At 42.3% G+C, this 14955-nt stretch overlaps 2 protein-coding genes across 2 annotated transcripts in view; one reads left to right on the top strand and one right to left on the bottom strand.

Moving 5' to 3' along the window:
• The window catches only part of LOC139561603 (zinc finger protein 665-like), a 37648-nt gene that overhangs the window by 8197 nt on the left and 14496 nt on the right, over positions 1–14955 (bottom strand). The window contains exons 3-4 of the mRNA XM_071378824.1: positions 10774–10914; positions 648–791 (exon numbers count right to left, since the gene is read on the bottom strand). Of these exons, the coding sequence (XP_071234925.1) occupies positions 648–791; positions 10774–10914 (285 nt within the window). The remainder of the gene's footprint in view (positions 1–647; positions 792–10773; positions 10915–14955) is intronic.
• Positions 7930–14361, top strand: LOC139561442 (zinc finger protein 3 homolog). Its single transcript, XM_071378540.1, has 2 exons — positions 7930–8205; positions 10838–14361. The coding sequence occupies exons 1-2, from the start codon at positions 8040–8042 to the stop codon at positions 12337–12339; spliced, it is 1668 nt and encodes a 555-aa protein (XP_071234641.1). The 5' UTR covers positions 7930–8039; the 3' UTR covers positions 12340–14361.

The following is a 14955-nucleotide window of genomic DNA, read 5'->3' as shown; positions in this document are numbered from 1 at the left end:
CCTGCCTTTTTATTCCCATCTTCTGAAAGAAGATTTTCTTTCTTCTGTCTGTTTCTCTCTCTTTGTGGATATTATCCATATGTTTCAGCAGATGAGTCTTCTGAGCGAATATTTTACCACAGACTGAGCAGCCATGTTGTTTCTCTCCTGTGTGAGTCTGTCTATGTTCAGTTAGGTGCTCCTTGCGATTGAAGCTCTTCCCACAGTCACCACAGCTAAATGATGTGAAACCTCATGTGCATGGACAGATGTCCTTTTTGTTTGAAGAGAAGGTCTTGCCACAAAAGGGGCAGGTGCAGGTTCCTCGATTTGAGCGTTCAAATCCAATGGTGGGTTGGGATCCAATGATTGGCTGCTGTCAAGTCCTTCTGGATCGCTCCATATGGCTGAGCTCTGGCTGTAGGCATTGTATTGATTATCTGGAAGGTCACAGGCAATGTCAAAACCCTTTAGGTTGGTCACAGTGCCAAAAGGTTTAGGACTCACTGGTTTAGAGTAACTCTCCTAGTTCTCTACAGTCTGGGTTTGGGGAAGAGTCAAGGACTGAAGCGGGTCCTCATGATCACGTTCACTTTTCACACAGGAAGGAGTGAATATGAACTCTAGGATATCAGGCTCCACCCCTTGAAGCTGCTCTTCCTCCTGACTGGTCCTGAGTTCCTCCTCTTCCTCTTAATTCTGTGTGGGCTCTGGGTCCTCCTGCCCCAGACTGGGGCTCCACTCTTGCTCACAGTGCTGCTGCTCATGGGGAACCTCCTCTTCAGAGACAGCGAGGGAGAGCTGCAAGGAGTCTGGAGAGAAGGAGAGGAGTGTAGAGGTTATACAGCCTTTAGACCAACTGCACCGTCTATACAGTACCAGTCAAAAGTTTGGACACACCAACTCATTAAAGGTTTTAAAAAATAAAAAATGTAAACTATTTTCTACATTGTAGAATAATAGTGAAGACATCAAAACTATGAAATAACACATGGAATAACTACATGGAATCATGTAGTCACCAAAAAAGTGTTAAACAAATCCAAATATATTTTAGATTCTTCAAAGTAACCACCCTTTGCTGTGATGACAGCTTTGCACACTCTTGGCATTCTCTCAAGCAGCTTCACCTGGAATGCTTTTCCAACAGTCTTGATGGAATTCCCACATATGCTGAGCACTTGTTGGTTGCTTTTCCTTCACTCTGCGGTCCAACTTATCCCAAACCATCTCAATTGGATTGAGGTCGGGTGATTGTGGAGGCCAGGTCAACTGAAGCAGCAACTCCATCACTCTCCTTCTTGGTCAAATAGCCTTTACACAGCCTGGAGGTGTGTTGGGTCATTGTCCTGTTGAAAAAGACAAGATAATCCCACTAAGTGCAAACCAGATGAGATGGCATATCGCTGCAGAATGCTGTGGTAGCCATGCTGGTTAAGTGTGCCTTGAATTCAAAATAAATCACTGACAGTGTCACCACCTACACCATCACACTTCCTCCTCCATGCTTCACGGTGGAAACCACACATGTGGAGATCATCTGTTCACCTACTCTGCGTCTCACAAAGACACGGCGGTTGGAAGCAAATCTCAAATTTGGACTCAAATTTACCAGTCTAATGTTTGTGTTTCTTGGCCCAAGCAAGTCTCTTCTTCTTCTTGGTGTCCTTTAGTAGTGGTTTCTTTGCAACAATTCGACCATGAAGGCTTGATTCACACAGTCTCCTCTGAACAGTTGATGTTGAGATGTGTCTGCTACTTGAACTCTGTGAAGCATTTATTTGGGCTACAATTTCTGAGGCTGGTAACTCTAATGAACTTATCCTCTGCAGCAGAGGTGACTCTGGGTCTTCCATTCCTGTGGTGGTCCTCATGAGAGCCAGTTTCATCCTAGCGCTTGATGGTTTTTACGACTGCACTTGAAGAAACATTTTCCGTATTGACTGACCTTCATGTCTTAAAGTAATGATGGACTGTCGTTTCTCCTTGCTTATTTGAGCTGTTCTTGCCATAATATGGACTTGGTTTTTTATCGAATAGGGCTATCTTCTATACCACTCCTACCTTGTCACAACACAACTGATTGGCTCAACAGAAGTAGTAGTACAGGGATATAACATCTACAGATGAGACAGGAATGCCTATGGGGGAGGTGTTGTTGTAAATGTTCAGAGCTATATTCCTGTAAAGCTTAGAGTGGATCTGTTGTGGTTGCAAGTTCACAAGCCTTATCTACAGCCTTAGTTTTACAAGTCAAATAATACCAGGGCATATCAAATCATATAAGCACAATTAACATGTACACAAGCCTCTTCTTTTATGGTGTTGCTAGAAATGGATAATACGATGATAGTTGGAGCTGTATTGTTAGATTTCAGTGCAGCCTTTGATGTTATTGGTCATACATTGTTATTGAAGAAAGTCACTTGCTATAGCTATACATCACCTGCCATCACAGGGTTGCTATTGCTTTACATCACCTGCCATCACAAATCAAATCAAGTTTATTTTATATAGCCCTTCGTACATCAGCTGATATCTCAAAGTGCTGTACAGAAACCTAGCCTGAAACCCCAAACAGCAAGCAATGCAGGTGTAGAAGCACGGTGTCTAGGAAAAACTCCCTAGAAAGGCCAAAACCTAGGAAGAAACCTAGAGAGGAACCAGGCTATGAGGGGTGGCCAGTCCTCTTCTGGCTGTGCCGGGTGGAGATTATAACAGAACTATGCCAAGATGTTCAAAATATTCATAAGTGACAAGCATGGTCAAATAATAATCATGAATAATTTTCAGTTGGCTTTTCATAGCCGATCATTAAGAGTTGAAAATAGCAGGTCTGGGACAGGTGGCGGTTCCATAACCGCAGGCAGAACAGTTGAAACTGGAATAGCAGCAATGCCAGGTGGACTGGGGACAGCAAGGAGTCATCATGCCTGGTAGTCCTGACGTATGGTCCTAGGGCTCAGGTCCTCCGAGAGAGAGAAAGAAAGAGAGAATTAGAGAGAGCCAAGATTTTCAAAATGTTCATAAATGACAAGCATGGTCAAATAATAATCAGGAATAAATATCAGTTGGCTTTTCATAGCCGATCATTAAGAGTTGAAAACAGCAGGTCTGGGACAGGTAGGGGTTCCATAACCGCAGGCAGAACAGCTGAAACTGGAATAGCAGCAAGGCCAGGCGGACTGGGGACAGCAAGGAGTCATCATGCCGGTTTGCCGTGACGTATGGTCCTAGGGCTCAGGTCCTCCGAGAGAGAGAAAGAAAGAGAGAAGGAGAGAATTAGAGAGAGCCAAGATTTTCAAAATGTTCATAAATGACAAGCATGGTCAAATAATAATCAGGAATAAATATCAGTTGACTTTTCATAGCCGATCATTAAGAGTTGAAAACAGCAGGTCTGGGACAGGTAGGGGTTCCATAACCGCAGGCAGAACAGCTGAAACTGGAATAGCAGCAAGGCCAGGCGGACTGGGGACAGCAAGGAGTCATCATGCCCGGTTTGCCGTGACGTATGGTCCTAGGGCTCAGGTTCTCCGAGAGAGAGAAAGAAAGAGAGAACGAGAGAATTAGAGAGCATACTTAAATTCACACAGGACACTGGATAAGATAGGAGAAGTACTCCAGGTATAACCAACTGACCCTAGCCCCCCGACACATAAACTACTGCAGCATAAATACTGGAGGCTGAGACAGGAGGGGTCAGGAGACACTGTGGCCCCATCAGAAGAAACCCCCGGACAGGGCCAAACAGGAAGGATATAACCCCACCCACTTTGCCAAAGCACAGCCCCCACACCACTAGAGGGATATCTTCAACCACCAACTTACAATCCTGAGACAAGGCCGAGTATAGCCCACAAAGATCTCCACCACAGCACAAACCAAGGGGGGGCGCCAACCCAGACAGGAAGATCACGTCAGTAACTCAACCCACTCAAGTGACGCACCCCTCCCAGGGACGGCATGAAAGAGCACCAGTAAGCCAGTGACTCAGCCCCTGTAATAGGGTTAGAGGCAGAGAATCCCAGTGGAGAGAGGGGAACCGGCCAGGCAGAGACAGCAAGGGCGGTTCGTTGCTCCAGAGCCTTTCCGTTCACCTTCACACTCCTGGGCCAGACTACACTCAATCATATGACCTACTGAAGAGATAAGTCTTCAGTAAAGACTTAAAGGTTGAGACCGAGTCTGCGTCTCTCACATGGGTAGGCAGACCGTTCCATAAAAATGGAGATCTATAGGAGAAAGCCCTGCCTCCCGCTGTTTGCTTAGAAATTAGGGACAATTAGGAGGCCTGCGTCTTGTGACCGTAGCGTACGTATAGGTATGTACGGCAGGACCAACTCGGAAAGATAGGTAGGAGCAAGCCCATGTAACGCTTTATAGGTTAACAGTAAAACCTTGAAATCAGCCCTTGCCTTAACAGGAAGCCAGTGTAGGGAAGCTAGCACTAGAGTAATATGATCAAATTTCTTGGTTCTAGTCAGGATTCTAGCAGCCGTATTTAGCACTAACTGAAGTTTATTTAGTGCTTTATCCGGGTAGCCGGAAAGTAGAGCATTGCAGTAGTCTAACCTAGAAGTAACAAATGCATGGATTAATTTTTCTGCATCATTTTTGGACAGAAAATTTCTGATTTTTGCAATGTTACGTAGATGTAAAAAAGCTGTCCTTGAAACAGTCTTGATATGTTCGTCAAAAGAGAGATCAGGGTCCAGAGTAACGCCGAGGTCCTTCACAGTTTTATTTGAGACGACTTTACAACCATCAAGATTAATTGTCAGATTTAACAGAAGATCTCTTTGTTTCTTGGGACCTAGAACAAGCATCTCTGTTTTGTCCGAGTTTAAAAGTAGAAAGTTTGCAGCCATCCACTTCCTTATGTCTGAAACACAGGCTTCTAGCGAGGGCAATTTTGGGGCTTCACCATGTTTCATTGAAATGTACAGCTGTGTGTCATCCGCATAGCAGTGAAAGTTAACATTATGTTTTCGAATAACATCCCCAAGAGGTAAAATATATAGTGAAAACAATAGTGGTCCTAAAACGGAACCTTGTGGAACACCGAAATGTACAGTTGATTTGTCATCACAGGGTTGCTATGGCTTTACATCACCTGCCATCACAGGGTTGCTATGGCTTTACATCACCTGTCATCACAGGGTTGCTTTGGCTTTACATCACCTGCCATCACAGGGTTGCTATGGCTTTACATCACCTGTCATCACAGGGTTGCTTTGGCTTTACATCACCTGCCATCACAGGGTTGCGATGGCTTTACATCACCTGTCATCACAGGGTTGCTATGGCTTTACATCACCTGCCATCACAGGGTTGCTATGGCTTTACATCACCTGTCACCACAGGGTTGCTATGGCTTTACATCACCTGTCATCACAGGGTTGCTATGGCTTTACATCACCTGTCATCACAGGGTTGCTATGGCTTTACATCACCTGTTATCACAGGGTTGCTATGGCTTTACATCACCTGTCATCACAGGGTTGCTATGGCTTTACATCACCTGTCATCACAGGGTTGCTATGGCTTTACATCACCTGTCATCACATGGTTGCTATGGCTTTACATCACCTGTCACCACAGGGTTGCTATGGCTTTACATCACCTGTCATCACAGGGTTGCTATGGCTTTACATCACCTGTCATCACAGGGTTGCTATGGCTTTACATCACCTGTCACCACAGGGTTGCTATGGCTTTACATCACCTGTTATCACAGGGTTGCTATGGCTTTACATCACCTGTCATCACAGGGTTGCTATGGCTTACATCACCTGCCATCACAGTGTTGTAGAGTTATTTATCCAGTAGAACCCAGAGGGTGTTCTTCAATGGAAGCTTCTCTAACGTTAGATATTTATACTGCGTTGTCCCTCAGGGCAGTTGCCTTGGGCTGTTAGTCCAATCAAATTTTATTTGTCACATGCTTCGTAAATAACAGGTGTAGACTAACAGTGAAATGCTTACTTAGCCCTGATCCAGCTCAGAGAGGCCCAGCTCATGAGCTCCATCAGCAGCAGATTGTAATTTAGAATGATAATTGTCTGTGTTTATGCAACAAATGTTAGTGCATCGTATTGCGTTTAACCAATTCTCACCGATTCGTTCCTCTAATCAAACCGAATTGCACTGAATCTTTTCAAACTAAAACGTATCGTTCCTGTATCGGAGACCATGTATTTAGATTTGAAAGGGAAAGATGCAAATCCCTACAAGTTACATTACCCAAAAGGTGAAACGACCCAAGTATCACTACGTAAAGGTTGGTTAATAGTTGTTGTACAATATTGTCAATAGATCCTTTGTCAATGGACCCTCTGCCCGACCTCAGGCACAAGCTTTATCTATGGTGCTGGAGATTCAAGCCAACTTGGCTCTGTAGATCATAGAGATGTATCATTTACGTGTATAATTGAAGTGTTCTCTTTAATTATGTGGTATATAGGTAACCTCTGCCCCTCCTCTCCTTCCCTCCAGACTCCCTGCAGTTCTCTGTCTCTGAAGAGGAAGTTCCCCCTGAGCAGCAGCACTGTGAGCAGGAGTGGAGCCCCAGTCTAGGGAAGAAGGACCCAGAGCCCACACAGATTGCAGAGGAACAGGAGGAAGTCAGGACCAGTCAGGAGGAAGAGCAGCTTCAAGGTCTGGAGCCTGATATCATAGAGTTCATATTCACTCCTTCCTGTGTGAAAAGTGAATGTGATCAGGAGGACCCACTTTGGTCCTTGACTCTTCCCCAAACCCAGACTGTGGAGAACCCGAGAGAGTGACTCTAAACCAGTGGATCTCAAACCTTTTGGCACTGTGACCCACCTAAGGGGTTTTGAATTTGCCTCTGACCCTCCAGACAATCAAAACAATGCCTCCAGCCACGGCTCAGCCGTATAAGTAGGAACACATTTGGACTTGACAGCTGCCCGCCGTTGGATTCAAACACACCAATGGGGGAACCCTGCACTTGCCCCTTTTGTGACAAACAAAAAGGAAATCTGTCCATGCACATGAGGATTCACACAGGAGGGAACCTATTTAGATGTGGTGAATGTGAGAAACACTTCAATCTCAAGGAGCAACTAGCCAGACATACTGTATATGCATTCACAGAGGACAGAAAACATTCAGGATGTAATTTTCGCTTTTAAAAGCTTCAATCAGAAGGGGGACTTAAGGAGGTACATACTGACTCACACAGGAGAGAAACAATTTAGCTGTGGTGACTGCGGTAAAGGCTTCATTTGCAAGGAGCACCTAATTGCACGTATAAAGACTGACACGGGATAAGTTTCGGTCTCAAGCAGAATCTTACCATGCATAAACTGGTAAATAGATCTATGATGGATTTACTGTCGTAAAACATTGTATGTAAATAAAGTTTGATTTGAATGATGAGGTAATGATTAAGCGGTATAGAGTATTGTAGGAAATTCACAGGTCGACTGTACAAAGTCTGTAGAATTTTTCCCTTCATTAGAAACATGAATATCTGGTTGTTGTATTTGGAATGTATTCAAGGTGATGACATAATGGTCTCTAAGGTGATGACATAATGGTCTCTAAGGTGATGACATAATGGTCTCTAAGGTGATGACATAATGGTCAGGATGTTGTAATTTATAAATTATATTAAATACAATTCCAGAAAAGGACTCCTTTCATTTGTCAAAGAGTATTTCTCATCAAGTCTGACCTAATGCTGCTCATTCATGATTATTGATTTGATATTGTATAGAGTAATGATATACTGTCGACTCCTGATTAATAATTTATGATAACCACTGTTTGTCAACATGTAGTCATCGTTTCACTTTACTACTGGCCTGTAGGCTGCCTTGCACAGTAGTAAACTCCCATCCAGCTGGTGGCGCTGTTGTGTATTTCTGGGCTCGTCACCAACTTGAACAAAGGACTTTATCAAATTCCTTGACTAGAACACGGAAGTTGGATTAGATACGAGTTTGTTTTGATTTTGCATTCCTTGTGTGGAGTTAACAAATACATACTAACTGAACTAAACCGGCTACCAAACTCTCAATCGACTGAAAATGTCTAAACAACAGTTGTTGCGTGAGTTTTTAAATGATCGTTTAACGGCGGCTGCTGTGGAGATTTTCGGGGAAGTTGAAAAAACGGTAGTGGAATACCAGGAGGAGAACGATCGGCTACGGAAACTGCTGGGGATCTCACCCGAGATACAACTATGTAGAATAGGTTCGTATGTAGATCTACTGATAGCTAGCTATAGCTATGTTTTATCAGTTGTGGAAAAAGTAGCCAATTGTCATACTTGAGTAAAAGTAAAGATACCTTAATAGAAAATGACTCAAGTAAAAGTCACCCAGTAAAATACTACTTGAGTAAAAGTCTAAAAGTATTTGGTTTTAAATACACTTGTCTTAAGTATCACAAGGAAATGTAATTGCTTAAATATACTAAAGTATCAAAAGTTTACGTATAGCATGGGCCACACTCCCAACATAATTTACAAACAAAGCATTTGTGTGTAGTGAGTCCGCCAGATCAGATGCTGTTGGGATGACCAGGGATTTTCTCTTCAAGTGTATTGGACCATTTTCCTGTTCTGCTAAACATTCAAAATGTAACGAGTAATTATGGGTGTCGGGGAAAATGTTTGCAGTTGAAAGTACATTATTTTCTTTAGGGATGTAAAAGTTGTCAAAAATATAAATACTTATCCCCAAAAATTACTTAAGTAGTATTTTACAGTATTTAACTTAAGTACTTTACACCACTGTATTTGATTGATAAACTGTTAACTAACTGCTCACCATTTCATTAATGAAGTTGTTTTTAATCTTGAGGAGAAAAACATTGTCATGAAAACCAAGAAGTGATTTGAATTTGTAATTCAAAAAAGGATTATAAAAAAATAAGTAGCTCATTCTCTTCAATTTATTGAGACATTTAAAAATAGATTCTAGTTTTCAAATATTGAATTAGAATTATAGTTCACGTAGTCCTGATTTAACTGGCTTAAAGGTTCAAAGTGACTCTAAAGTCTGTATAGGCAGAGATACTGAGAATGGTACAATTTGGGGCATTGCTGCATGTGTGCATTATATATTGGTAAATTTAAAATGTTTAAGCTAAGACAGGCGGGGGTGCTCTAGTACAGTAGGAGGCGATAATGCAAAATAACGTTGTATGCAGATAAACCCAACAGAAGAAGAGGTGGGGCTGACACTTGTAGCTAGCTAGTACACGGGTAGACCTTCTCCCCGACTGTCGGACACTGTTTTCCCGTAGTCCTGTTAACGATGTCGAGGGAAGGTGTTCGGGAAGCGGGAGTGAAGGACACTGTGTGCTAGTAAGGAGAACTCCAGTAGGCGGGGCGACACAGTGTGCTAGCTAACTAGCAAGCTAGCTAGCGCAACACCGATAGACCATGTTTCGACCCCATCTTTTGGGCACTGTTTTCCCGTAATTCTGTTAACAACGGTGTGGGCAGTTTTTCGGCAGTTGGGAGTGAAGGACACTGTCTACCGGTGTCGCCCCTGCCTCCCGCTAGATGGTAAGGAGGACTCTGGTACACAGCAGGGCAAAAAAACTCATAATACTTCCATTCACTTTTGACCCACATTCAAAAGTGTCACACAAGCATGAAGATGTCATGCTCAATCGGGGGGCGTTCATGAAGAAACCAACGGGATGCTGGGAAGGCGTTTATGAAGAAACCAACAGGATGCTGGGTGGGGGGGGCGTTCATGAAGAAGCCAACGGGATGCTGGGGGGGCATTCATGAAGAAACCAAGGGGATGCTGGGGGGGGGGGTTCATGAAGAAACCAAGGGGATGCTGGGGGGGTTCATGAAGAAACCAACGGGATGCTGGGAGTGGCAATGTGGCAATGGTCAGGCTGTCTATTCCTCTCTTTGGATTGGTGGATACATCTCATTATTTGAATACTTTTTTTGAATATTAGAAAAATCAACCGCCTCTATTCAATGGAGAGTGAGATGCTGTGATCACATAATGATCACAGTATTCTAGATAACAGAACAGACTATAATAGCATAGTGTAACATTACTGAAAGACTAAAACATAACAGACTATAATAGCATAGTATAACATTACTTAAAGACTAAAACATAACAGACTATAATAGCATAGTGTAACATTACTGAAAGACTAAAACAGAACAGACTATAATAGCATAGTGTAACATTACTGAAAGACTAAAACATAACAGACTATAATAGCATAGTATAACATTACTGAAAGGCTAAAACAGCACCACATTCAATCGTGCATCACAATTCTTCCAAGTTTTACCGGTGAAACATCCCACGCAGCGTCATTCTGCATAGTTAACCGTTTGATCTCGGTCAATTTCATGGGGATATGCGTTTTGGATCTTCCTGAGTTATGCAGTATTGTTTTTAAGTATCCTACTGTGTTGTCTTGAAGTGAATACATTTTTAGGGCAGATTGGGTTTAAAAGCTGTAGCATAGCCTACCTGTGTATTTTGCCTAGTGGTGCGCACTATTTGGCCTCAAGATCATTTTTTATTTTATTAAATTGGGTTCTGTTATGTACAATGCTTTGATCTTGTTGACACTGATTTACCTTTATTAAACGAGCACCAGAACAGCGTGTTCTCTACATGTAGTAGAATAGACACATAGTGAATGGCAAAGAAGCTTCGGGAAGCTCCAGATCTTTTAGTGAAGGGGACTAAAGATCTGGAAAAGATCCTGCAGCCACTCAGTAATAATGAATCATCTGCTTAACGTGGAAAGATTTTTGGCGGAGTAAACCCTCTCGCTTCGCTTCTTCCTCTCTGGTATAGGTAACTTCTGTTCCTCCTCTCCTTCCCTCCAGACTCCCTGCAGCGCTCTGTCTCTGAAGAGGAGGTTCCCCCTGAGCAGCAGCACTGTGAGCAGGAGTGGAACCCCAGTCTGGGGCAGGAGGACCCAGAGACCACACAGATTAAAGAGGAACAGGAGGACCTGAAGAGCAGTCAGAAGGAAGAGCAGCTTCAAGGGGTGGAGCCTGATATCATAGATTTAGATTTCACTCCTCCTTGTGTGAAAAGTGAATGTGATCTGGAGGACCCACTTTGGTCCTTTACTCTTCCTCAAACCAAGACTGAGGAAAACAGAGAGAGTGACTCTAAACCAGTGGATCTCAAACCTTTTGTCACTGTGACCCACATTAAGGGTCTCAACATTCCCTGTGACCCTCCAGATAATCAAAACAATGCCTCCAGCCACAGCTCAGCTGTAAGCAGCGACACAGTAGGACTTGACAATAGTCCACCATTGGGTCCCAGCCCACTATTGGATCTCAACTCACCATTGGATCCCAGCCCACCATTGGGTTCCAGCCCACTATTGGATCCCAGCCCACTATTGGATCTCAACTCACCATTAAATCCCAGCCCACCATTGGATCTCAGCCCACTATTGGAGGAACACTGTTCCAAACCCAGCACCACATCTAGAAGAACTCACCACTGCCGTGACTGTGGTAAAACGTTTGCTCTGAAAGCTGACCTGCAGAGGCATGTGACTCTCACCAAGAAGAGACTCAGTGAATGCCGCTTCTGCAAAAAACGCTACAACTCCACCTGTCAACTGAAGGCCCATGTCCGACTCTGTCACAGTGGGAAACCCTGCACCTGCCCTGTTTGTGGAAAGACCTTTAAATACAAAGGAGTTCTGCCCAAGCACATGAGGATTCACCAAGGAGAAAAATCTTTAAGCCGTGTTGACTGTGAGAAAAGCTTCAGTCACAAGGATGCCCTAAACTTGCATAAACTGACTCACACTGGAGAAAAAACATTTAGCTGTGGTGACTGTGAGAAAAGCTTCAATCTCAAGAATAACCTAACCAGGCATAAACTGATTCACACAGGAGAGAAACCATTTAGCTGTGGTGACTGTGGGAAAAGCTTCAGCCTCAAGAATAACCTAACCAGGCATAAACTGATTCACACAAGAGAGAAACCATTTAGCTGTGGTGTCTGTGGAAAAAGCTTTAGTCAGAAAGGGGACCTAGGGAGGCACAAACTGACTCACACAGATGATAAACCATTTAGCTGTGGTGACTGCGGGAAAAACTTCAGACAGAAAGGGGACCTAAGGAGACACATACTGACTCACACAGGAGAGAAACCATTTAGCTGTGGTGACTGTGGGAAAAGCTTCAATCAGAAGGGGGACCTAAGTAGGCATAGACAGACACACACAGGAGAGAAACAACATGGCTGCTCAGTCTGTGGTAAAAGATTCATTCGTAAGGCTCATCTGCTGAAGCATGTGAATAACGTCCACAACGAAAGAAAACAGGATGAAAACAAGAACAACGAAAATGAGGATTAAAATCTAGTTAGGACAAAGAGGATCTGCGGTTATAGCAGATGGGAATTAAAAGACAGGATGTGAACACTTAGAAAAACAAAGCAACTCTGCATTATTGACGCTGTGGTTTTTCAAATAAATGAATGTGTGATGGATTTACTTTTTGTGAAACGTTTTATACGAATAAAGTTTTAATTTGAACGATGAGGTAATGTTCAAAGAGTAGCATCCCAGTATTATGGGGATCTCACAAATCTGAGGGATTTACTACAAAGCAGGAGTTAGCCAGCTGGCCATGCCTAAATATTCTGATATCATTTTTAAAAATATATATTTTTTAGACAGATCTAATGGTCTAATTGATTCAACAAACAAAAAAACACAAATTTAAGATTTTTTTAAATGACCCAGAAAAGCAGTAGTTATATCTGGTTGCTTATCAAAGATCAACAGCTAAATCCTTGATTCTGCTTTGTAGTAGACCCCGCTGCTATTACACGTTAGTCATTTAGCAGACGCTCTTATGCAGAACGACTTACAACTTACAGGAGCAATTAGGGTTAAGTGCCTTGTTCAAAGGGCATATCAACAGATTTTTCACCAAGTCGGCTCTGGGATTTGAACCAGCGACCTTTCGGTTACTGGTCCAACCCCCGTTAACAGCCTGGCTACCTGCCGATCCTGTCTAAAGTCTGTTGATGTTTTCACATCATAAAAAATATATATTTTATCTGTTTGTTTTGAAATGTCTCTCAGGGTGATGAGAGAATTATCTGACTGATGTTATTGATACATAGATTTTTTTTTTGTCTGAATTTTTTTTTCATTCATTTGTCCAAGTGTATTTATAATTAATTTTTACCTAATGCATCTTATTAATGGTATTGATTTGATCTTGTATGGAGTAATGATATACAGTTGACTCCTGATGAGTGATGAATTGATTTTCCCAGATCATCCTGTATTTATGATAACTATTGTTCAGGGTTGGGTAGTAACAGATTACATGTAACAGGGATTAGTTCATCCAAATTACAAACAAATAAAGTAATTAATCAACCCGGATTACTTAAAAAAAAAAGTGTAATCGGGTTTACAATTACATTCTTAAAAACAGCTGATTATATTTTCATTCTTCATCTAATATCAATGGCCAGTGATGACTCAATGTGCCTTTTAAAGGAAATTCTGCTACTTTGTGCCGGAGCGGGACCTGTTCCAGAATGTCCCTACCCTATTTATCTGCCATGACCTTCAACAGTCTAATCAACAGATCGGGCAGGCAAGGTTCTCCCTTACTGCTTTTGGCAGTAAAGCGATTGTAAATACAGGAGGTCACATATTGAGGTCGCACGCAAGCGGCTCATAAATCTGTACGCTCAGATTTATGACTAAGTCACAAAAGACAAGTTTGTATCAGTAAAAATACAAACATATAACAATAGACAATTCTCTAAGTAAAAACAGCATAGGATGTCGAATTAAACAGTTAGTATGTCATGAATATTACATTTCCACCACAGGATGTTTTCAGCAGCAAGGACTGGGAGACTAGTCAGGATCGAGGGAGAGATAAATGGAGTAAAGTACAGAGAGATCCTTGATGAAAACCTGCTCCAGACCGCTCAGGACCTCAGAATGGGGCGAAGGTTCACCTTCCAACAGGACAACGACCCTAAGCACACAGCCAAGACAACGCAGGAGTAGCTTCGGGACAAGTCTCTGAATGTCCTTGAGTGGCCCAGCCAGAGTCTTGGAGAGACCTGAAAATAGCTGTGCAGAGATGCTTCCCATCCAACCTGACAGAGCTTGAGAGGATCTGCTGAGAAGAATGGGAAAAGGTGCTTCAACAAAGTACTGAGTAAGGAGTCTGAATACTTATGTAAATGTGATATTTCAGTTTATTTATTTATACATTTGCAAAAATTAGAGTATTGTGTGTAGATTGATGAGGGGAAAAAAAACATTTAAATCAATTTTAGAATAAGGCTGTAATACATAACAAAATGTGGAAAAAGTAAAGGGGTCTGAATACTTTCCAAATGCACCGTATGCCCCCTTTTATTTATCCTACAGTTCTGACTTGGTGTACAGGGAGAATACTGTAAGAATGTCCCATGTAGCTGGCATGCATGCATCAACAACATTTATTTTGCCCCACCAAGATTTACATACTAAAATCGGGTTAAATGCAGAACTTTATTTCAAGAATAAAGTTGAAATAAAATAGTGAATTAAAGTGGCAATATTTGGAGAATAAAGTTAAAATAAAATGTTGTGAATGAAGGGGCAATATTTGGAGAATAAAGTGGCAATATTTGGAGAATAAAGGGGCAATATTTGGAGAATAAAGGGGCAATATTTGGAGAATAAAGGGGCAATATTTGGAGAATAAAGGGGCAATATTTGGAGAATAAAGGGGCAATATTTGGAGAATAAAGGGGCAATATTTGGAGAATAAAGGGGCAATATTTGGAGAATAAAGGGGCAATATTTGGAGAAAAGTTGCAAAATTTCAAGGAAATAAAGTTGCAGTTCTATTTTAAGAGGGGATTTGGTTAAATGCATGTCTGCCTGGCTCCCTATTGCTGGGCACGCCACCGTTGAAATGCCTGAGTTACATGACTTGATGAAACT

Source organism: Salvelinus alpinus, chromosome 31 (genome assembly GCF_045679555.1).
Source record: "Salvelinus alpinus chromosome 31, SLU_Salpinus.1, whole genome shotgun sequence".
Taxonomy (NCBI): Eukaryota; Metazoa; Chordata; class Actinopteri; order Salmoniformes; family Salmonidae; genus Salvelinus; species Salvelinus alpinus.
This window is presented reverse-complemented; position numbering and strand designations above follow the sequence as displayed.

What these genes read in the sequence shown, in the direction of transcription:
- LOC139561442 (XM_071378540.1), top strand. Translation starts at nt 8,040, where the DNA reads ATGTCTAAACAACAGTTGTTGCGTGAGTTTTTAAATGATCGTTTAACG. An exon ending in GATACAACTATGTAGAATAG is followed by an intron (nt 8,206 to 10,837) that starts GTTCGTATGTAG and finishes CCTTCCCTCCAG; the next exon opens with ACTCCCTGCAGCGCTCTGTC.